At 29.2% G+C, this 26,232-nt stretch overlaps 1 protein-coding gene across 6 annotated transcripts in view; it reads right to left on the bottom strand.

The window, feature by feature from the left end:
* The window catches only part of LOC142329906 (sodium-independent sulfate anion transporter-like), a 165,816-nt gene that overhangs the window by 3,060 nt on the left and 136,524 nt on the right, over positions 1 to 26,232 (bottom strand). For all 6 annotated transcript variants that reach the window (XM_075374832.1, XM_075374833.1, XM_075374834.1 and 3 more), the window contains 6 exons: positions 18,607 to 18,771; positions 15,799 to 15,960; positions 12,455 to 12,595; positions 8,620 to 8,765; positions 6,193 to 6,360; positions 3,928 to 4,081 (listed from right to left, as the gene is read on the bottom strand). In XM_075374832.1, coding sequence (XP_075230947.1) covers positions 3,928 to 4,081; positions 6,193 to 6,360; positions 8,620 to 8,765; positions 12,455 to 12,595; positions 15,799 to 15,960; positions 18,607 to 18,771 — 936 coding nt within the window. The remainder of the gene's footprint in view (positions 1 to 3,927; positions 4,082 to 6,192; positions 6,361 to 8,619; positions 8,766 to 12,454; positions 12,596 to 15,798; positions 15,961 to 18,606; positions 18,772 to 26,232) is intronic.

Here is a 26,232-nt window from a genome sequence, read left to right as displayed (position 1 = left end):
AGAGAATCCACACTTCTTTACCTTATGGCTACTGATGATCAGGTTAATATTCCATGGTTACAGTAACTATGTACAGTGAGTGATTATAGTGAATTCAATTGGAGATATATCTTCTTTTTTAAAACTTTAGAAAGAAATACCATTAGAAACTTTTAAATAAATTAACATTACAAATACCATTAGAAACTTTAGCAGAAATACCATTAGAATTGCCCACCAGCCACTATGCAAATGTCAGAGTTGTTATGAAAGTAATTTAGATCTAAAACAGATAACATTTGTATATGTATATATTACTTACATTTATTTAAAAAAAAAAAAATGTAATCAAGAAGAATTGCCAAAATGTCACATTACACTGTTTTTCATGGTTTTCAACTGCATCTTATTGAACATTTAATTTTAAACAAGTTTGTTGGTGATGTATTTGAAGACTATGGAAAAACTACTATAACGTAAGGCCATACAGAGCAACAAAAATAAATCTGGATGTATGAAAAGATAACTAGAATAGAAAACTATAAAGAAAACCTGGAATTATTTCCATTTATGCTTATTTAAATTTAAAATAGGAAAATAATAAATTTAGGAAATTCAAAATAAATAAACAATTTAATGTTATTGCAGTAACATTAAGTAATAATTACTTATTTATATAGCTAATATTTAATCTTACTGCAATAATAAAAATAATAACAATAAACATCATCTGTAATAGAAACCAATTATGTTGAACAATAATATCCAGCTTTTATATATCTAAAGAGAAACATTATTCTCTTTAATATTTTTAATGTTTACTTGAAATTAGGAAGACAGATTCACTTAAAGTAATTTAAGTTAAAAAAGTTAAATTTTACAAACTTTATTAAAGTAAATTTCTTTCATTTTGTTTAAATTAGAAATTTAAATAAAATTAAACGTTATTTTTAGTTTTTTAACATGGTGCCATGTAATTATAATTATGATGTACCATTTAAAATTATATAATAAAATACAGCAAAGTTTTTCTGCACAAAGTGTATTACAAGTGGAACTTTTGAGGCATCACTCTAACATTGTGAGTTTTCAACCTACAACATTTTGAGTGACATACTACAACCTTTCATCAGATTTTTAATAAAGTGAAAATGAAAGATCTTGAAGCATCTGCAAAATTCATGTTGCATTTGCTGACCAATGATCACAAAGAGAATCGAATAATATCATAAGACCTTCTGACTGTACTAATACTGATGAAAACCTTTTAAAAACCATTAAGAGGAAATGAGACTTGTCACTAAGACAATAATGTCAAAACAAAGTTGCAATCATCACAAAGAGCGAGGAAAGAGTCGATCTGACCAAAAAGCCTGCATGAGTTAGTCAACCATAAATTTACTTATTTAATAAAAAAATATCACCTTTAGGGCTCTGAAATAAAACAAAATTAAATTACAGGAAATTTAATAATTTTCAATTTTATATGAACTATTTTTTTTACATAAAATCTTTATTTTTAAAAAAAGTATGTGCAAAAAAAGGTTTTTTTTTAAAAAAAAAAGTAAAATTAATCAAGAATTTAAAAAAATTTCTATCTGGTCAATTTTTATTATATGAAGATGACAAGAAGAAATTTTACAAGCCTTAAAAAACTATTTTAACTTTATTTACTATAAATGTTAGCTTTATTTTTTTAAAGATTTTCCAAAAAAAAGCTATGGTAACACTATTTTACCATTTAAATTCTACTTTCAAGAAGGCGGCTGTGGACACACTGGTTTCTTAAAAAGAAGTATTTCTGAGCATGCATTTGAAAAAAAATTACAGAATAAAATCTTTTAATCTTAACATATGATTTTTCCTAAGCTATAATACATTTTACTAATTACTATAGCAGAGTTTTTAGGTATTTGAAGGACTAAGAATTTTATTACAAAATTAAGAACCTCTTTTCGGTATTAGAACCTGATTGTAATGAAACTGTTTCCACATAAGAGAGGAGATTCTTCTTAGAGGAACTCAGATGGGCAATAGCTAGAATCAATATGATGAAATGCCCAGGACCGATTGGTATAGAGGGAACACTTATAAAACAGTTAGCACATAAATAAATACCCGTGGCGAATACAAGGCACTGGAAAACGGAATCTTCCCCAATGTTTGGAAAGAAACTAAACTGGTCTTGAAGTTTCTGAAGGACAACAGGTCACATATAGACATATATGCCTATTGAATGACATGGGTAAGATAATTAAAAAATGTTGGCCAAGAGGATTAAAAATGAGTTAGAAGAATCCGAGGGTTTCTCACCATAGCAATATGGAAATGTAAGGGGGAAGTTCATGAACAATGCGATTAACTTAATGTGACTGGGCAAAAGGCAGGACATTAGGTATCCAGAGAACCAGACAGATAACCCTGGTTGTGCTGTTAAGACATTAAAAAAACATTCAAAAGCGTACTTTGGTCAACCATACTAGAAACAGTACGAAATAGAGGCTTTAGTGAGTACATTCAAATAACATTAAACAACTATTTACATGAAAGAAACATAATAGCAATGACTGAAGAGGGAGTGGTGAAGTTCTAGTTGGATGGGGGCATTCTACAGGATTTGGTCCTGGGCCCCGTCCTCTGAAACCTGGTCCTTGATAACCTTTTGAGGCAAGAGTTTTAAGGTGACAATACTTTAAATCGCCTGTGTTGACGTTTTAGCCTTACTCACAGCAGGATGTATGGAGAAGGAGGTTCCAGACCCAGCGAATGACACAATTTTGAAGATAAGCAATTGGTTGAAAGAAAAGGGAATGGAATGGATGTTCCATAAGACTTCTATCTTACCAATGGTGGGTCAAAGAAGAATCGGTGAGATAAACGTAACTGTTGAAGGGCTCAGGGCTCAGTGTGAAAACCTCAAAGTATATAAAGTGTTTGGGCATATGGATTGACAGGTCTGGTCTTTTCACCACACATATTAGGAGAATAACAAGTAAGACAGAAAAGGTTATTAAAGCCCTGGTTGGTCTAATGGGGAAACAGATGGGGTCCAAGAGGAGACTCATTTTGACAGCGGCAACTTTGATCCTTTATGCAATACTGGTATGGACAGTAGCACTGGAGAAAAATTAGACTGGCAGCATTACAGAGAAGCATGGCGATTAAGATAACAGCCGCATATCATACAATATCTGATGCCACAGTTGAGATAATTACAGGTGTACCTCCAATACACCTCACGGTTACCCAGCTTAAAAGAATATATGAGGGTATGGAGATGGAAGAGGCCAAAATCCTAATGCTGCAAGAGTGGCAAAAATATTGGGAAAACACTGAAAAAGGGGCCTGGACAAGAAAACTCATTCCGACGATTGAACTGGCTAAAGAGAAAGCATGATGAAGTAAGATTTTTCTTAACCCAATTAATATTGGGCCACAGAGTGTCTAATGCCTACCTGTTTAAATTCAAATGAAGAGAGTCACCTCTGTACATTTACTGTGGTCAACATGACACCTGTGAACACACTTTTTGAGTGCATAAGTTGGTTGTCAATGAAGGAACGGCTAGACTTAGGAGGAATTGATCCAGGAAGCACAATAAACTACATACTGAGAGGAAAGGAAAAATGGTCTGTGATGGAACTAGCTGACAAAATAATAAAAAAGAAGGAAGTAGAGCAACGTGAATGGGGAGCAGATTAAGTAGAAAACATAAAGAGACTAGAGATCAGGTCTGTTTGGAACAGCCTAAGTCCTCTGATTAGGATAGAGGTGAAGAACCTGACTGGAAGGCAAAGGGGTGGAGGACAGCTACCTGTGTATCTCACAGATACACAGATTACACACTTACTTACTGATACTTACAGATATACACACCTGTGTATATCAGTAATGACTGACGGCAGAGATATTCTAAAATATTTTTTATATTAACTATAATTCAAATACCTCTAACAAGCTGATCCAGTGTAGAATAATTACAGAAATACTGTGCTAAACCAGGATCATAGCTGAGTACTGTTGAAGAAACTGGTTTCTGCCATCTCCACAAAAATGCTTTTTGTTTCCTTACTATCAAATCTTCCATTAGTAATTTTATTCCCTGTAGAAAACGAAACAAAAATGAACAAAAACTTAACATTTTCCCTATTACAGAAAAAAATTATATTCTGTACATTAAAAAGCTGGCAAATTGCATAACTTTCCTGGCTATGCTGATTAAGATAAGCAATTCAATCATTTATTGATTAAAAAATTTTTTTTAATTTTTCTTTTTTTACATTTGGGACTCCCCATTAGGGAAGGGAATTAAGTGACTTAATGTTTAACAAAATATGTTTTTAGAATTAAAAATTTGAAATTGTGAAATTTTTTTTCATTTTGGGGATTCCTATACTCAAGGGGAAACATTCGGGTAAAATTAATTTTTAAGAAAATAATTCCTAAGTGATGATAATAACTTTTTTAAATTGTTTAGAAAATACATGTCTACAGCCATAATTCTAAACAAACAAAGTTGTCATATTTATAGGACGGAGGGGTGTGTGTGTGTGTGTGTGTGTGTGTGTGTGTGTGTGTGTGTGTGTGTGTGTGTGTGTGTGTGTGTGTGTGTGTGTGTGTGTGTGTGACATATTTTTAAAGAAATACTAAAGGGTTATCAAAAAATTAAGATTTTTACATTTTAAATACAATGGGTAACTTTTATAAGATGGATTTAGATTTAAAATATTTTTTTTTAAATAAAAAAATAAAAAATTACAACATTTGAGTGGGTTGGGTAAAATGTTTTTATACTAGTTTGAAGGCTTATTGATGTAGAAAATATAAATGCAAAAACTCCCACTAACTCCTTGTCTGAAGCAAGATACTGAAGCTAAAAAAAAGAAAAGAAAAATCTGTCATTTTTTGAAGTGGAAGTATTAAATATAGATTTTTGATAATTTGTGACCTTGATAATAAAAAAATTCAACTTTTGTAATAAAAATTTTTCTACTGAAGTGTCCCGGTAAAGATTTGAAATTTTATTTCTGCTAAAATACCCTCGCTCTTTTCAATTTTGGTAAAGTTTTAATACATTCTTTTCTCGTTGAAGGTAGTACCTGACGACCAAGTTTGAAAGCCAATATACATATGTACATATGCACAAACATCATTTGTCTTGACAAAAGTAGATTTTTTTTTTTGCTCAAAAATGTATTTTTTAAATGTTTCCTTAAGCCACAAACTTAGAAAAAGACCTATTATTTTAGATTTTTTTTACTGATCTATATACTTTCTTGTTACTGCTATAGCAACATATATCACTGTAGCCAGGAAAGTAAAAAATTTTCAATCATAATTTAATTTTTAGAAATATTACAAGTGTAGTATAAAATTATATTTAATGGTTAAGTATAGTTAAATTCACTTTCATTTATATTTTAATAGTAACCCAGAGAACATGATATTAATGCCCTCTCTGACTTATATTAGTTCCAAACCCTGCAACTTTATAAATTTATTGTTACAACAACAATTTACTGTTAACTGATTTTTTTTTAAATGACTATTTAATCAACTTTGTAAATCTTACAATTAGGATTCACACAAGGTTAAATGATGCTTGGAATATTGTGTAGAAATTTTTTTTCTTGAGGACATTGGTTAACCAAGCTACAAGCAAACATCTGTGGAATAAAATAAACTTGAGCCAGTAGTGTTATATATGAAGATATTCTAAGGAAAAAATTTTGAATGAATTTTGTTAGTTTACCAGTAAGTATGATTTTACTTATTTTTTTTTTAGAGGATACTTATTTGTTGTTACTCCAACATTTAATAAAATATTAAAAAAAAAAAGAAAGTGTCTAATGAATGAACCAGAAACAAAGAAAATAAACCAACCATTTTAAAATTCAAATGAAAAATAATTCATGAATAATATTAATTTAATCACAACCAATCCATCTTAGCACATTAAATAAAAAATACTATCTTTACAGTATTATTTACATATGTATACACAGGTATATCCATCCTGACTGTGTCTTTCAAGGAAGTTGTCAGGAATTGTCGACAAGAAATTTACAAACTTTTATACCTGAATGATACTTTAATATGAAAGAATTTCTAGTTTTACAGAAATATTCAACAGAGGTATGATAATTTTACAATTGGAAATTATAATTATGAAAATTATATCTTTTTATAAGGTAAATAATTTTAAAAACAAACCTTTGCAACTGTAGAGTCAATGTAATGTATATGAGTGCCATCAATAATAACTGGTGCTCTGGAATCTTTCAGAACACAAGAATTTATGATTACTTCTCGAAGATATTCAGTTGCTGGATATGCTAAACTCTGTGTTGGAGTTACTAACATTATATCTTCTCCACCTACCTAAAATTAAAAAAAAAAAAAAAATAACTAAATTAAAATATCGAATGAATTTTTTAATGAATTCATATTATAAACATATTCAATAAGTTTATTGCAGTGCTTATGCTACAGCATGCTGACAGTACAAACTGCATGGCAAAAAATATATGCTGCACATTACATCTTTCTTTATTACAGACACTACATGCAGTTGTCCATTAGATATGTATGTTTATGAGATCAGAAACACAAACAGCATTTAATAATTTAAAAAGTATATAATTTTTTATACTCTTATACATTTTTGGTAACATTTGTTACTTCTAATTCTGAAATTTCAACAATTTAGTTAATAAAAAAGAAAAGTTTCAAAATAAAAACTGAAGTTTTAAGACTTATTTTCATAATCACATAGTCTCAGAATTTTACAGTTAGTAGGTTTTTAACAAACTTCAAAAGAAGAAGTTTCAAGCTGATATCAACTCAACAATTCTCAATTCAACATGTTCTTTTTTACAATAACAGTATTTTTTTTTTTTTTTTTACATATGTAGAGGTCTTACTTCACCACATGAATTAATTTTTATAATTCTTTATTTTATTTATAGAGAAAGTTCTTTTACTGATCCTGATATAAGTTACTTCTAATAAGCTACATGAAAGTTTTTTCAAACAAAAAATCTCATTGTTAGTAATTCAACAAACAGCCTGTTGAACAGGCCGTTCAACAAACTGTTTTAATAACTCAACAACAGCCTGACACTTTAGAACAGCTGCTGATGGATGATAATGAATTTTGTAACGTATGAAAAATGCCCTTATATGGAATCGAACCTGAAACCTTCAGATTTAAGGACAGAAATGCTACTACTCCTCCATGGAGAATGATGATGTGGTTTAACATTTAGAACGATTATAGAATTATTACATTACATAGCATAATAAAATTCTTATATTTAAAGTATTTTCTAATAGAAAATTAAAGAAAATTAATTAAAAAATTAGTTAAAACTTAAAGTGAAAACTAATGCATATAACTATATTTCAAATAACCTTAAAAAATGCTCAACTGTCTCTTACAATGTTTCTCTACATTGTTTTTTTACTTTTATTAAGAGGTAGGTTTTTTACGTTTACTTATACTTTAAATCAAATTTGGAGAAAACATATAATAGACTTAATAATAAAAATGACTTAAAAAACTAAATAATAATACTTTTCGAGTTATTCTTTAAACTTTTATTATTTTAAGATGACAAATCTAATTAAAGTTTAAAGTTGATAGTTGAAAGAATAATAACTTAAAGAATAATAGAAAAAAATATCTTTTTGTTTTTTGAAGTCATTTTATTTTTTTTAAATTGTATTTTTTAAAAAATTATGAATAATATCATCAACTTTAATCAAAACATAGATTTTAAAAAATAATAAATTAATTTAAAATAAAAATTAATTATTTTAAGTAAACTGTAAAAGGTTTTATTTTGTAGTTGTATATATCATAGGCGAATTGAAAAATAAGGCTTATTGTAAAGAGCCTATGACATTTTTCAATGCGTCTGGCAAACTGGAAAATTATCTAGCAATTTCTAATCAACCTGATACTTTTCAGGCTTATAACAAGCCCACACAACTTTAATTAGGCTTACTGGGCTACTGTACCCATATAACTTTAGGCTAATTAAAAAATGTGCAATTGTTTGCACATTTTTTCTTCCAAATTATTGGGTATTTGGAGGTATTTGCAGAAACTTATAAATATAATCTAACCACATCTAACCTATGCCTTTGCTTTTTAACCTTCGCTCGGTAGCAAACAAAGTGAGTGTAGGTTAAGTTTGGTTAAATTACATTTATAATCATAACCAATAATAATTATACTGGATCTCTACTTACCTCAATTTCTCTTTAATGAGCAAACAATTGTACATTTTCCAATTAGCCTAAAATTGTACGGACTCTTTATAATAAGCATGAAAAATATCAAGCTGATTAGAAATTGCTAGATAATTTTCCATTTTGTTAGGCGTATTGCAAAATGACAGGGTTCTTTAAAGTAAGCCTGATTTTTAATTTGCTATATAGAAAAATATTATACATGGTTACACAACTGACATACAAAATAGTATACATTGAATGAAAATGGCAAAGTAAAAATTATTACTGTAGCCATAATTTTGAGTAAACCATTCCTAAAATGCTTATCAGGCTTGTATAATCCTAGTTATACAATATAATTTATTAAGAGAAAGTTTTAGCCAAACAAAAATAAATACTGACTGTAATCCAGCTGATATGGATACTAGGACGAGCAGAATTATACAGAATAAACAGTAAGTTGATTGTAATTCCAAAAACCATTCCAAATTCAAGACCAATAAATAAGCAAGATATGAAAGTAGCTGCAAGTGGTACAAGGTCTGCCTCTGAAATAATAAGAATTGTTAAATTTATAGTCTTTAGTTTATTATTTACTTGAAGAATAATAAATTATGAATTTCCAAACATTCAAGGTCCAAAACCATCAGTTTTAAGGACTTTTTTATCTTGCCCAGAAGGTAAAATTATCACATAATTTCTTTGATCTGTTATCAAACCAGTATAACTAACAAGACTCCCACCACCAAATTGTATTAATGACATACTTTCTTTAAAAAAAAATTCAAAAATGAAAACCAAAGTAATCTAAACAAGTTTATAAAACAGCAAATATAAGCAAGTTCCCCATTTTCAACATTAATTTTTTTCCAACACCTCTGGCTATCCGCCGTCCACCCAAAAGTAACAGAAATCACTTCTGTTGGTACAACTTCAGGAAAGGTGTTTTCAAAATATACTTTAATTTCTGTAGTAGCAAATGTTTTGTTTTAAAATTAGGTTTACTTTACCACGTTATTTTTACATAAAACATGTAATATATATTGTATTTAATAATTTTTATGCTATTTAAAAACCATTAAACATATATTTTTTTTAAATCTCTAGAAGTTTATGTAATTTTCAAATGTATAATAGGTATTTGAATTTTTCCATATTACTGTTGGTTTCTGTAGAATTCAAAATGTAGAGGATTGTACTTAAGTTGTTTTTGCACCATTAATAAAACATTGAACAAAATAATAATAAATTAAAAAATTAAATTACACTAAGAAACAAAATTACATACATACATACATACACATACACACACACACACACACACACACACACACACACACACACACACACACACACACACACACACACACACACACACACACACACACACACACACACACACACACATATATATATATAAAAAATATGATACATATTATCATTATCACTATATTACATATAGTGATTTATGATACATTGTCTGCTGATGTTGAATACATTTTTATTTTGTTTAATTTTAAGCTATACAAATAAAAATTATACTTAAAAATTACTGAATTAGTAGAATTTACTGCTGGTAAGGAATAAAAATTTTATTATAGTATAAATTACTAATTAAAAATATTAATTACGTTTATTAATTAAAATAATAATGACATAATAATATTAAGATAAATATTACTATAATAATATTTAATTTTTCTTTAAATAATGTTATTTAAAGAAATTCAAAAATATTACATTGAAAAATCTGATAATAAAAATAAATTTAGTCTATCAAACTGTTTAAAGATGATGATACAAATCTGCTCAACGAGCAAGAAGAGAAATAATTACAAGAGGATATCTAGAAAAAGAAATTAATAATAACATGTTCATATAGAATTTTTATTGAAGTAAAATATCTTGCCTCAACACAATTCCCAACACCATTGTTGAGGCACTTATTACGGTGGGGCACAAGAAGATTTTATTCCTTTGTCATATAATGATGCAAACTGTAATACAAGCCATGTATTAAAGACTTGTTTAACTTCGTTGTCTTTGTGGAACTACCAGATAATTACATTTCTCAGATATAGTTAAAATTCAACAATATTTTCAGTTATCTTTATTTACTCTTAAATACCAGCCTAATACATAAAAACAACCCACTTAACATACAATTAATAGACACTGTCTCACTGTAAACTCTAAAGGTTTTTTAAGTGCAATGCAAACATACACTTTTAGGGTAAAAAGATGACCACTCAATGGAGTGGTCAAAACTTCCTTCTATTTCAATGGAAATAGAAAGAATTTTAATCAAAAGATTGTATGTATACAATCCACTTGATAAAGTATAAGAGTGTATCCAAAACATGTTGGGCACTGTTTGTAAGTTATGAAAGTAATTTTATGTATTGATGTTTCACTTAAAAAATAAATTATGATAAACAGTGACGGCATAGTAAGTTTTAACTTTATATAAAACTAAAATTTCTACATACTTACCACTTCATTATTTTTTTCTCTGTGTTTAGCACTTTGGTAGAGATCTCTGCTTTGTTATATGAGGTTTGATAAAAAAATACATGGAATTTTAGTTTTTCTCAAAATTCTTTATTTATTCATCAATATTGATTTTAACACCTTCAAATTACTCCTTTTCAGATATAATACATTTGTGCCAGCACTTTTCCATCTTTGAACCACCTCTGAAATGTAATTTCTGGTATGATGTTTAATTGATGTTTCAATGATTCTGTTTTTATCTCTTCAATGTTGGTAGCAAAACGTCGTCTTTCATGGTTCTTTCAATTTGGGGAATAGGAAGAAGTTCCAAGAGACCATATCCGATGAACATGGAACCAGAAGCATATAAAAGTATTGTTTTTGGCTAAAAATTCATAAACAAACATTGAAATGTGAGCAAGTACATTATCATTTCCATGAATTGTTTCACCACAAATTTGGGCATTTTCTTCAGATTGCTTAACACAAACAGCACAGAACTTTCAGGCAGTATCCTTATTGACTCATTGATAGTGGTTTGGCGATTGTCCATAATCATTTTCTTCACCTTTTCAACATTGTCATCGGTTGTTGTTATGCTGGGACGTGCAGAGTACTCAAAAAGCCTACTCCAAACTGTAAGACACTTTTCATCAGATATATCTTTGAAATTCCATGGTGTCCTGGTTGGTGTTTCCTATTTCCTGCAGTCCTGTGATAAGAATTTTGTGTTGGTCCAATAGGTAGGTTATTATTTTTAATTTACCAGTCTGCACGAGTAAGTTTACATTGCGTGTGGAAATGTAGGCGATTTGCTTTGTTTTGATTTTGGATTTTTGTATCATTCTTGTTCATGTGTGCAGTGTTCAGGCATTCCAATGCGTCTGATCGCATGGTTTCAAATAGAAGCTCACCATATCCGAGTGCTGTCTTCTGTGAACTCTGATGTTGCATGGTTCAGCCAGTAGAGTATTCCGTAGAAGACCTTTCATGGTTGACTAGCTAAGAAGTCACCTGTGGTAAGACTACCCGAGTTACAACTCTAGATGTGATATAGTGAGGTGATAGTGGGGTATGACTTGATTATACATGAAGTTCAGAAGTTTGTTTAGATTCAGTTCACTGGAAAAAATTTTCTCCTATTTATTCCAGATACATCCATGCACACCTCGTGGAGGCTCGATCTGACTTTTGTTAAAGTTGTTAATTTGGAGAAAAGTTAAAAAGTCCGATCCTAAACATTACTTTAGGTTACTTTAGACCATTGTTTTAGGATACATTTCCTAACAATTACTTTATTATTTAAAGGATTTAATTTTTTTCTTTTTTTGTGAATAGCAAAAGAGAGGATGGTCTGTATATGTTCAATGTCGTAAGATGTTCAACTCTTAGATTCTTAACCTTCCAACAGGTTAGAGTTTATGTTATATATACAAAAATAAAAGCATTGATCACTTAAAACAGAACTCTTCAATTTCTGTGATTAACTTGATATATAAGTATAATATTGAGTGTAATTATCATTTTTATTAAATCTTCATAACTGTCCTAAAAATTCTTGTCAATGAATTAGATAGTGCCTAAAGTAAGGTTTAAAAGAAGAGATAATACTACACACATACTGCATCAACAGCTTTATAGAAAATAAAAAAAAAACAAATGTGAATGAAATTTGTAAACCATGTGAAATTATTAAAATAATAGTAACAATTTTTGGAAATAAAAGAGCAAGTAATTTACTAACTTTTAGTTCTCCATAAAACAGGAACAGCATGATATTCAACCATATAAAACATTGCACAAATAATAACACCAGCAACTGATGCTTTTGGAATGTAATAGAAAGTTGGTGTTAGGTAACTCAATGACAACAGTATCATAATACCTGAAACAAATAAGTAATATTAAATAAATAAAAGGCCACATAAAACATGCTTAATACATTCACTATAGATGTCCCATTAATTTAAGCATCTAAGTATTCTTCCATAAATCTGAACAATGAAAGATTGTTATAAATGGAAAAACTATTCATTGATTGGAACCCTAAAAGAATAAATTACATGGATCCACATGTAATCTGTCCAGAACCCAGCAGCTTTGTCCACCCTACTGACCAGAATCACATTCAATCTGTCAAAATTAAATTTCATGCACTTTCAGCAGATTCTTGAAAAATCTCTGAAAATATTTGTTGATGTGAATAATAAACATAAATAACATGGAATGTATGTAATAATTTTTTTTAAGAACATAATTTTTATTGAAAATTCTTTTCACAAAACTATTTCTATATATTTGTATACACATAGAACAATTGGATAATAATATAAAATATAATCAAAAGACAAAGCTACAAAAAGAAATAAATCCATCAAAAATTAGAAGCTGTAATAATTACCAATTTAAAAAAAATAATCTTTAAAGATGTTGACAAAAAATGAGTAATTTCAGAAATAATTCTAGATCATTAATACTTAATAAATCAATTCAAAAATAACAAATAAAGACAATAAAAAAATTTAAAGCAATTGAAAATGGAGGAGTCTTTTGACTTCAGCAAAAGTGATGTATAATTAGAATTCTACATTAATTTCTTAAAGGCAGAAAATTTATTGTTTATCTACTGAAAAATAAATCACATTAAAAACAAATTAAAATAAAAGAAGATTAAAAGGAGAAATTAAAAAACTGACCATTCTTTAATACATTACAGAGTCTTAGTGAAAACCAAGAACAGACAACAAGAATTAAACAACTTACCCAACTTCACAACATAAAACAACATCTGCCTACCATGTGGAGCCACATTTATGAAATATCTATCATGCACATCTGCAAGACTCAGCACAAATTTGTTGTACCACATTACAAAAAAGAGATTTTTTAATGTTCTGATTTTGTACAGAGTTTAGTTTTTGATGTTTAATACATTTTTTCAAAATAAAAAAAATAATTGACATTCTATTACTTAATTTTAATTTTAATTTTAAAATGTAAATAACCACTTTGTTATGGTTTTATTATTATTTTAGCTCCAATTTAGTAAATACTTAATTTATAAATGTAATATTAATATATTCATCATGCTAAAATTACAATATAGTATAATTAATTAATACCATGCAAAAAATATGATACTTTCTTACTAAAATTTTTAACTTTAATCATTTTTCTAAAATAAGTAGACGTTAATTAAATTTCAATTTTTTTCATAAAATTTCATATGACAATCAAAACAAGTTTGACAATAAGAATTAATTTCTCAGTTGAGTAGGATGAATCTTAAAATCAAAATTATATAGTAATGAGTTATGTGTATAAATTAATCTTAAAAATTTAATAAATACACATGACCTTAGTATAAATCTAACTTTACCTCGTAAACAGCATTCTTTTAAAAATAACCAGTTATTAAGGTATAATCAATTTTTTCATGTTTTCACAAGATATTCTGAAAAATAACATTCTGTTATACAGAGAGATTCAAAAGTCGTGCACATCAAAGTAATAAAAAAAATAATAAGACAGTTATTTTCTACTTTAAACAAGTCTTTAAATATTATTTAAAGATTTATTTATTTTCAAAACACATGATCAAAATGGCTGTCCTCAGTCAGTAATGCATGTACAAATTTTTTTTACCATATTTGAGGCCACTTTGTGGAGCACATGTACACTGATATTGTTCATCTCCATTATTATGTTCATCTTTATTTCCTTCAGTGTGTATGAGATTATTTTTATAGACTGTTCCTTTAAAATAGCTCCACAGGAGAAAATCTGCGGATACCAAATCAGGTGAACGTGGGCTACAATCCTTTAGATGATATGCTTACCAAAAAATTAGTTTTTTTAAACCAAAAACACGGTTTCATTAGATGTGTGACATATGGCACTGTCCTGGTGGAACCAACAATTACTTTCATCATATTCAAGAAGTGCAATAAACTGTGTAATGATATATTGGTACACAATACTGTACCCTGTAGTTACAAAGAAAACGGGGACCACTATTCAACGATATGATATGACACACCACACTTCCATTTTTTGAGTGTAAGGGGTTTTCATGTAACACATGTGGATTTTCAGTTGAAAAAATTCTATTGTTCTGACTGTTCACGTAGCAACTAAGGTAAAATAATCAAGCCTCATCAGTGAAGAAAACATAGTCAAGCTCTGCAATTCCATGGTTGTCAATAAATGACCAAAACCATGCAGTACACTACACACTTTTCTTTATTTGGTTCCTTCAATTCCTGAAAACTGCAAATACGATAAGCACAAAAGTGTAATCGCTTCATTGCTCTGAGCACTTTCATATGAAATCTGAGAGTGCGCTGATGATAGTCTCCTCAAGCCTTTTGAAAGCAAACGCTGTACCATATTCTTAACCTCAGCCAAGTTAGCATCAGTCAAAATGGCCAGTCTCCTGGTTCTCTTCTTGTCTGGTAGAATAGAACAGCATTTCCCATTAATTATATTCTACACATTCTACTTCACATCTGGGAAGTCATTTACAAGTATGACTCCAACTTGTTTGATCTCCATACTGTAAAACAAGTAATTAATCTCATTATGGTGAAATTGTTAAGCATTGCCACATCTACATATTCTCCCAAAATTCATCTACAACACATGCATAAGAACGACTGGAAAAATAATGTTTAACAATGAAAACTAGTTTGTCTTGGAAAAACAACATATTTACCAAGCAATAAAGCACTACTGCAACTGTCATATGATCAGTACACATCACAATGACATCTAGGTTAGCTATTGTTAATACCCATGGTACTATCTTGCGGTAGCCTATACTACTATACTACTATTTATAGACACTTTCATTTTGATATGTGTGACTTTTGAATCACTCTGTACATAATGATATGTTCTATAGAAAATTTAAATTAAAACGATTTCAAAAACATGATTAGACAGCTGGAAGCCTTCTCAATACAAAAGGATAATACATAGTAGAAATGCCAACTGACAATGGCTAGCATTAATATATTGTAAAATTAAACTTACAATGAACTTGTTAAAAAAAATAAAAATTTAATTAGATATAAAAATATTACTGACCAGTAAAAAATCCACCAAAAGGTGTAACAACACCTGAGGCATGATTAAGAGCAGTTCTTGTAAATGAACCAGTTACTGGCATTGACAAGAAAAATGAACCAAGTACATTTGAGACTCCAAGTGCAATCATTTCCTGAGTTGCATCTAAACTCTTTCCTTTAGCTGCAACAAGATAACCTACTTTTTAAAGCATTCTAAAAAGATCAAACAAAACTTATATAATAATACATATAAATCTAATAAAACAGAATTGACATATAATCAACTGAGATGAAAACAAATGTAAATCTTTTCTATTTGTCCATTCCAATCTGAGAATAAAAAATTAGTAAAACAAAAACTGGCAAGCATCCACAAATCCAGTCTAGAACCTTAACATATTTGTATAAAAACAATTGTGTAGATCATTTATATAAAGAAAGAATAGAACAGCATTTCCCATTAATTATATTCTACACATTCTACTTCACATCTGGGAAGTCATTTACAAGTATGACTCCAACACAATTCAAGTATGTCCAGGGTGCTGACTATGTACTAGTATCCAGAACTAAGAATTATTATTAGTGCCAACAATTGCTCAAAATATAAACACAAGGTTGTGAGGGTTAATTCCTCCTCTAGAAAAAAAAAAGTCTTTTAATAACAAGAATTAATAAAAGTATGAGTATAAAAAGGGCAATTACACAGAGTATTCCTGAGGCTCTACTGACAAGGCTGCCACATCAAGTTAGCTTAATACCATGGCTGAATGTGTTAATAGGAATTATCTGATGAGTGAATTTTATTATATTTTTACTATAAATATTTTTAAGCTATTGAGCTACCTCATACTTAAATTTTGGATTATATTTAGCAAACTTCCAACTCATAATCTATACTTATCTAATAATAGAATTAAATCATACTTAATCAAAATTATCTGAATTTTTTGGAACACAAAGTGATGGCTTTCCAAAATACTTTAAAACACTCATATCTAATTAAACTTAGAGATTATAACTTGCATTAATTAACAATACATTACAAGAAAGGCAACACTTAAAAAAACACAATGAGAAAATGTACTTTGCCTAAAAAACCATAAAAAATAGAATTTTTTAAAATAAAAAAAGTTAAATGGATGGTAGTTTATAATAGTAAAAAAAAAATAAAAAGATAAAAAAAACTTTCTTTATATTAAACTAAAGATTGAAAGCTCAGCAACAATGATAAAAATCTGAATACATCAAACATATCAAGTGATATGTTGGAGATAATTTAATAATTTAAAACATTAATATATTTATGAAGTCTGTTCAAAAAGTATCGAACAACAGGCTGTGAAAAAAAGCCTTACTTAGCTACTTTTAAGTATGTTTCCTTCAAAGCTCTCGTGACTTAATACCATTAAACCAGCAGTTTTTTCATACAAGAAATATTTTTCATAGTCTTTTGGAATTGCTGACAGCTGCACTGTTATGTTCATTATTTATAATCAGCTGTTAAGTCAGGACTCTTTCAGCACATATTTTGCTTGGGAACAACCAGAAATCACAAGGCACAGGAAAAGGAGCCTGGCAAACCTGAGTAACTTTTTCATGCTTGACATGAAGAAATACTAAATTAGACATCACAAATGGACAGGTGCATTTCTTCATATATGTCTCCTGTACCAAACGTCACTGTGTGGTATAATCAACGTAAGATCTGGTAAGTATTCATAAGTAAAAAAAAAACCCATCACCAACACTTTATTTTGCTCCTCACTTGTCTTGCTTTCTTTAGTCTTGGGGGTGATGGTGATTCTATGTGGCAACTGAATTTTGGTTTTTGGGTCATACTTACACACCCAAAATTCATTACCTGTTATCATGATTTTACAGAAGTTAGGATCACTGGTAATTTACTCCAGTATGTCTTGTGCAAAGTCAAAATGGATATTTTTCTGATCATGCAAAAGAAGCTATGGCAAAGGTGTTTTGCAGCCATTCTATACATGCTCATCTCATCTTCGTGTGTACTGCCACAACTTGATGCAGTAATGTTTTACAACATGATATGTCAGTATGTATAAAATAAAAATGTAAAAAGCTCAATCACACTAATATACACAATTGCTGCTGGATAAAAACTGATAAACTCTGAGGTTACAAAAAAAAAACTCATGCACACTTCATACTAGTGCTGCATTCTACCAAGTTTTATCATTTCAGTTTAAATACAAACTGTGCTACATGAGCATACGCATTTGTTTCTTCTATTCAGTAAAAAATTAAATATTGTTTAAACAAGAATATAAATAAAATATTTAAAACTATAAACTTTTATTAATATAGCAAACTGAATAAAATTTTATACAACAACTTTAATAAAACTTTAAAAGCTGTAAAACTTTTAATAAAAACTTTAATAAAACGCTTTAAAAAAAATATGTTTAATTAAAAAAACCACATCAGTAACTTCAGTTGACACCAGTGTAAGAAAACCAATATCTATCAGTGACGATTGTTGCAAAACAACTAAAAACATTTTGAAATTAATAAAAGCATTTTATAACAAAATCAGTTTAGTCTGTTGTTACAGTTTTTATTTTGAAGTAATTCTCATTATCAACTGGACTGGTTAAAAAAAATCCCTTATACATTAATAAAAAGTCATTTTTTTAATACATTGCATCTCAAAATACCATTCAAAATAGAAACACTTAATTAATTATACCAATAAATTCACATATGAATAAGTCAGTAATAAATAAAGATGTTTCAAAATTAAAATAACATAATAATAAAACCAAATTATTAAAAAATGAATAAAGGAATAACTTACAGAACACTTTAGAAATAGAAATACTTTCTAAAATAGAAATTAATGGAATCACAATAACTCCAACTCCTAGATTATTAAACATTTCTGGAAAAGATACAGTTCGATTGCCATTGACCTCTTGAAATGGTGGTAAACGAAATGGTGGAAGACCTGACTGAACGTGACCTAAAATTAAAACGTCAATATTAAAATTAAATAAAAAACAAAACTGTGTTAAAATCTAGATGTTATGATTTATAATGAAATTGCTGACAAACGTATAGTGATTCTATTACAATTTTTGATTAACAAAGATATATTTATTTCTTCAAATTACTTCATACTCATAATTTACAAAGATATACAACTAGAAAGTTCCCAACGGGGGAAAAAAATATTTCCTCTCCAGTCTGGGAAATTTCAAATCATATTTTAATTTTGGTCGACTATTTGTATGCGTGTGCTAAAAAATTTATAATATTTTTTAGCAGTTTTTTTTTTGAAATTGTAGAAAAACTAATGCACTATCAACTAGAAATGTTTTTTGTAGTCATACCTTATTTGGAAATTTTTCTAATGATACAAGAACCCAAAAACAGAAATAAAAAAAGCTAAAAAAAGAGTTTGAAGTCACTTAACTCAAAATCAAGAAACAATTTTTGGCAAGAAACGGATAAATTTTAGTCAAATTTGTAAAATTAATTTTTTTAGAACTATCATAACACAAATCATTATCCTAGTGAACATTCCTAAGTTCCCGATCAATTTCACTAAGTGTTTGAAGTACACTGCTTATTTTGTGTATTATAGTAACTCACAAGATGGAGATGATTTGTTTTCCCACATTGTTACAAGCGATGAGACATGGATATCCTACACCAACACAGAATCGAAACAGCAGTCAATGTAGTGGTGCCATTCAAGTTCCTCAAAACTGAAAAAGTTTAAGCAATTTCCGTACTCTAGTCAAAAAATGATGGCTACTGTTTTGGGATGAAAAGGGCATCATTTTGGTTTATTTCATGGAATGTGGATCAACAATTACAGCTGACATGTATTGCAAAACATTCACCTAACTGAGACATACGATCCAAAAGTCGATGACACGGGAGACTGTCATCTGGCATAACCCTCCTTCATGACAACGTGCATCCTCACACTGCTACCTTAATCAAGAAGGTTCAAGATTTTTGTTGGGAACCTTTTGACCACACTTGACCTTGCACCTAGCAACTACTTCTTCTTCATGCATTTGAAAAATGGCTTGGTGGACAACAGTTTGCAAAATGTCGACGAACTCAAGACTGCCGTTGTCAACTGGTTAAATTACCTGGCAGCGAACTTCTATGCAGAGGAGAAAGAAACTGGTATAGCATTATGAAAAGTGCTTAGAACTGAATGCCAATTATGTGGAAAAGTGAAGTAGATTTGTAGTAAATCAAAACTGTAAGTAAAAATCTTTTCTCACAAGCTAATTTTTTTTAATGACCCAACGGCCCTTACTTTATGAATATGTCTCATACAATCATTTGAGTTTCCTTATAGGATGCACAATATTTACATCCTTTTTTTCTATTATTACAATATTATACATCATATGAAAAAAATTGTGAATATCATTATTTTCATATGAGAATATATACTGTAAGTATCCAGATATCCTATGCAGCTTTCTGGGTTTGGGGGCCTTACGACAGCCACATCTCTTTTTCATGATGTGTGATTATTTATTTAACATATGACTCTACATAACATTACTTTTATGAGTTAATCACAAAGTTGTTCACTTGTATTATCAGTTGCATTCATATCCTATCATATAAAATATACAGTTTTAATGTTATGTTTACCAAATTACAAATGTTAATATAGTACCCAAAGCGTGTGCCTCAGTACTCTGGGGAGCCATGACTTCCTCAGGGGCATGGATAAATATTACATAGTTTTCATAATTTTATTTCCATTTTTAATGTCAGAATTTATTCAATTAAATTTTCTTGCGATCTAAAATGTGTTTTATTTCTTTTTACCTAGCCCTTGCCAAAAATTATTGGTTATTTTGTAGTGCACTTGTTAGAATTTTTAAAAAGAACACTTTGGGAAAATTTGGATTCACCATGGATGCTGAATTTGGATCATATGCATCACATTTGGATCTAATGCATATTTTCAAGTTAAATTTTTTTATCCTTTTAATGGTCATTTTTTTTGTTAATAATTTCTCTTTACAATTCAAAAGTGATCAGCTTGTCTAAAATTAAATTAAAATTGCTAACTGCAGGATACACTTGAAATCTGTTCATATAAAACAGATAAAGCAGCTTGCTCTTGTTATAAATCTCCAGCAAATGGATCATGTAAAACTAAGGAGGTGATAACATCTATCCCTTCTAACAATCACATTTTTTTTCTTTATAGGGAACACTGAAACAAGATAAGATTTATGTATCTGACTCCTAAAGATAAAGTTGTGAAATAAGAACTATTATGTTAGAATATTTAAAAGAGAAGCAGAAAAAAATCACAGAGGGACAGCATCAAGATTAAATTTATACTTATAAAGATTGAAGATAAAAACAAATTAATTGTGAAACAAAGAATTAACAGAAATCATACTTGGAAAAACTGGAATTCTTAGGCAGCAGAAAAATAACTTCATACACAAAGCTATCTTAGTTGGAAGTAATATTTGTGGAGGCAAAAGTATTAATGGAATAATAAGTGAGAGATCCACTATATATTTGTGATGCAGAACTAATATTCTTGGCAAAATGAGAATGATTAAAAATGCTGTAATAATTAAAGATAATAATGATGATACATCTACCACTGCCTTAAGAAATTAGCAACTGTGATTCCTTGGGAATTACTGATAAATTATTAGAATTAACTGGAAATTATTATTAATGGTCAGTCAAAGAGAAGGACTGCAACATAGTAATGTGAAGCAGAAATTTTTACCCATCACCTAGATCTGCATTATTTAATAATTTACGAATCCTTAAGGACAGTGACAGATACAAACATTACTGGCTGTGTAGTGATAAGATATTTTCAAGAAAAGATTATCTTGATATCAATTATTAAACAGGTAATGTGATGATAATACTGGTCAACGTGATTTTTATCTCATGAGTACAAATAGATGTATTTAATACAGCTTTTTATCCTGTTTTCAAATATGTTTTTGGAATTTTTCTATCACCCACAGTTTTTTTGTGATTTTAATTTTTTTTAATATTTTAAAATATTTTTTCATCCACTTGTTCATTGTCAAGTAAACGCTCCTAGAGCATTGTTAATATGATGGAAACCAAATGAGCTAACTCAAAGGGTAGTGTTGCTACCATTGTGTAGGTTCAGACGTGTATAGACACGAACAAATGTGATCTAGTGTAGTAGACATTCATCAGGACGATGCCAGTTATGAGATACTAGTGAATCAGTAAACATGTCATTGTGAGTGCTTTGTGTGTCTGAATTATTTAGTATTACATATTTACAACTTTATTTCTTTTAATTAGTCATTAGTTACAAAACCCCTAGAGTTTGATTATATACCTAACTATTTTTGTTATGTATGTGGTGAAGTGACGCACAAGTCCCAAAGGCAAAACCTTACTCCATCAGTAAAAAAGTGTTATGAACTTTATTTTGGGTGTAAAGTCAGGGACCAAGCAAGGGCCTGCCCCCCCACCATTAGTTATTTATTGTATTCTAGGCTTCTCACTGCATGGAAAAATGGCAAACGCCACATGCCATTTGCTATCCCTAAGATTTGGAGGGAACCCAAGGATCACTCTTCTGACTGTTAGTTCTGCTTAACAAACATTAAAGGGATTATGTCAAAACCAAAACATCTAGTGGTGTACCTTAACTTGCAATCTGCAATGAGACCAGTTCCACACTGTGAAGAAGTGCTCTAACCAAAGCCTCCAGAACATATGACATTAGATGAAGAGAGCTCAAAATCTGATGGAAGTAAAGAAGAAAAAGAAACAGATTCTGGTGATACAAATTTTGAACAAAGCAATTCATCTGAGCCTCATTTACTGACTTTAACAATTTAAAATCTCAACGGTCTCATACGAGATTTAAAGTTATACAAAAAGACAGTCTGAAATGCTTGCTTCTTGGCTAAAAGGATGGAATCTTCTTCAAAACAATACAAAGAAAGGTAATTATCATAATTGTCATTCTGTATTTAAAGAACATTTTTCTGAAGAAAATGGCTTAGTGTTTTGTAATGACATTTCTTCTCTTATGGAGACACTTTGTAATGAACATAACCCAACAGAATAGTGTTTGTTCATTGATTCCTTTAAAGTTAGTTTAAAAACTTTGCTTCTGCATAATGGCAATAAATTCCCATAAGTACCTGTGGCTGACTGACTCTGCTAGTAAGAATGAAAGATGAAAATTTTAAATTTATATTGTTAAAGCTTCAATATGCAGTATATGAATGGGATATTTGTGATAAACTGAAGGTAATTGGGCTTATTCTTGGTCTGTAACTTGGTTACACAAAGTACTGCTGTTTTTTATGTGAATGGGATAGTAGGGACAGAAAAAACTATTTCATTATAAAAGGCCTAAATGCGAATGAATCATATGAAACAGAAACCTTTGTGTAATCCTAAAAATGTGTATCTACCTACTTACATATCAAACTAGGATTAATGAAGAGTTTCGTGAAGGCCATGGACAATACTCCTGGTTTCATGTACTTAAAACAGAAGTTTCCTAAAATTAGTGATGCAAAAAATGAAGGAATATTTGTGGGTCCACAAATACGATCACTAATGCATGATGAAAAGTTTGAGGAACTATTGAATCCACTGGAGAAAACAGCTTGGCAAACATTAAAAAATGTTACTCAGAATTTTTTGGGAAATCGAAAGGCTGAAAATTACTGTGATACTGTCGATGATCTTATAACATCTTATAAAAATTTGGGTTGTAATATGTCCTTACAAGTACACTTGCACCTAGATTTTCTTCCCCGAAAATGTTGACACAGTGAGCGATGAGCACGGGGAACACTTACATCAGGAGATTTCAGCTATGGAACAGAGGTATCACAGCAAATGGAATCCTAATATGTTGGCCAATTATTGTTAGACCATCAAGAAGGATGCTCCACAGGTGAAATATAGCAGAAAAATCATCATTTCTTACTTTCTAGGCAAGTCAAATGTTTGAATATTGTGTAGTTAAGAATGCAGAAAGTATTAAAATGTTTGAAATTATAAATGTCTGTCTCTCGGAAACCTTGCATGATGGGGAAGCCAATATCATATTTGAATTCAGGAGAAAAAATACTATCAGAATAACATTTTTCTTCCTGAGAAAAAATATTTGTTTTTGTTCCCCAGTATAATTGAATCCTCAGAAGATTTACAGAACTTGAATGGCTTTCATGTATTCTCTTTCATTATGAATATATATTATTTGGATAATACGTTAAGCAGTATAAACTAAATATATATAGACTTGTTATCTCATATAAATATAAGCTATACATTCTTCGTCTGTTATGTTTTTATAAGTATTTTATCCTCTTACAAAACCACTTATAAACGATTAGTGTAATTTTACACAGCTATCTACAATAAATTATTGTATTACCTCAAAAATTTGTCATTCCCTCTTGATAGTTAATTTTTTACAAGTAAGCTAGCTTAGCTTATCATTTATACCAATTATCATCTTCCTTAAAACTGATATATTGTTAATTGCACATTTTCATATGTGCCATGCTTACTTTTAGCAGTGTTTCACTATTTCATGTTACTTTTCACGATAATTAAAAAGACAAATCCAAAATTTAAGTGACTGAAGTTTTACTTTTAATGTTACACAAATGATAATTTGTCTTTTTTTTAAATTTTAATAACAATAATATCGTAGAATACTGGTCTTCTCTTCTTCCTCTTTCTACCTCTTGAGATCCAATCTGTCAATCATCTGTTTGCCCATCTGTCTTCATTCATTCATTTCTGTTTACTTAGATAAACCTCTTTTTAGAGACTTCTATGGACTTAATTTTTTCTTGATAACTAAATCTCTCACGTTTTTAGTTTTCTTAATCCCCAGGATACTTTTTGACAGCTGCATTTTAAGTAGCAAACAAACATTTTATGTATTTCCTGTACGACTGTCCACAACTGTGACCCATACATATTCTCTAAGCCTCAGAATTCAATTTTTAGTATATTCTTTATACTCCAATATTTCTTAAAGCCTATGCTAATCCTCCTTATAACCTCTAATTTTCAAAAGTTTTGAAAAACAGTATTTACTCCAGCTAAACAAACTTGTTTTAAATGTTCAATAATCTTTCTTCAAATGGTATTGAATTTATCTTGGTGTTAATTTAATTTATCAGAATTAAATCATTTAGGGTTTAATTTACATTCATCATAGTAACTAGAATTTATATTAAGTATAAATTTTTATTTATAATAATATAAACTCATAAACGTTTTCTACCTGCAGTTCAGTACCTAAACTTTTTTTATACTTTTTTATTAATAATATTTTTGTTATTGCAGATAGGCAGGAGAAATGTTTCAACAGTTTAGGGAGAAAGATCATATAAATCTACTTGAGAAAATTTGGTATGAAATTGTAACATGAAAAAATCCTATAAGTAACTGGCATTTGAACCTGGAGCTTTTAGGTAAGACAGGTGGAAAAATAGTTAATTTTATGATTAAAAAATTAACACTACTGTCAAATTCAACTAATTTTATATTAAATTAAAAACACATAGAGTGTTCAGTAAAATTCCATTTCCATGTACAAGCTTCAAAGCTTCTATGAAATTTCATCGACTGAAATCAACAGTGTACAGTGGTAATCCAAAAGTAATACTATAATTGGGAATAATGCTTATCCAGTGGTGTGAACACGTAAAATTAAAAAAAAATTATATTAATGCATCAATAAAATTTAAAAAAAAGTTTATTAATTTGGAGCTGATTATATTTCTGAAAAGCCCATAAGCTTTATACAAAGGAAGCACTGTTTGCACAATCTTACAACTAACAAATGCTTTTTGTTTATTTTGAAACCAACAGTAATAGTCTTCTACAAGAATCTTTTCATGGAAAGTACCACCATTGCAAGCCCATTTCATTAGGATATGAAATATGATCAAGTGTTAAATTGTTTTCATCAATAATTTGTAGCACAAATCATGGTGTATACCTAGTGTTAAATTATAACAATTCATCATATAAAATTTTACCACGTAAAAGTTATCCTGTCTGGAACAGGAATTAATTTTAGTTGATAAGCACCTTTTAATTCTCAAAGATTCACCTTCTACATCTCATAGAAAATAATAAATAGTAAAATCATAATAGAACTGAATCTACTTCTATAAAAATAATTATCATTATATTTTCATAGAAAATAGTACATCACAAACAACATGTATAAACAACATGCACAGAAAGCAATGTTGCTTTTATTTCTGAGAGTCTGACCTAAATATAGCGAAAAACATAAATGAAAAGTCACTAAATATAGTGGACAGGCAGCTCCAACAAAACATCAGTATATAGAGAATTTCATTTGATAGATCATTGGATATTAAAAGCTTTTTTATATTCTACTGATTTAACATTATCATAGACTTAA

Source organism: Lycorma delicatula, chromosome 9 (genome assembly GCF_047948215.1).
Source record: "Lycorma delicatula isolate Av1 chromosome 9, ASM4794821v1, whole genome shotgun sequence".
Taxonomy (NCBI): Eukaryota; Metazoa; Arthropoda; class Insecta; order Hemiptera; family Fulgoridae; genus Lycorma; species Lycorma delicatula.
Note: the sequence above shows the minus strand (reverse complement) of the source record. Positions and strands in the feature narration are given on the sequence as shown.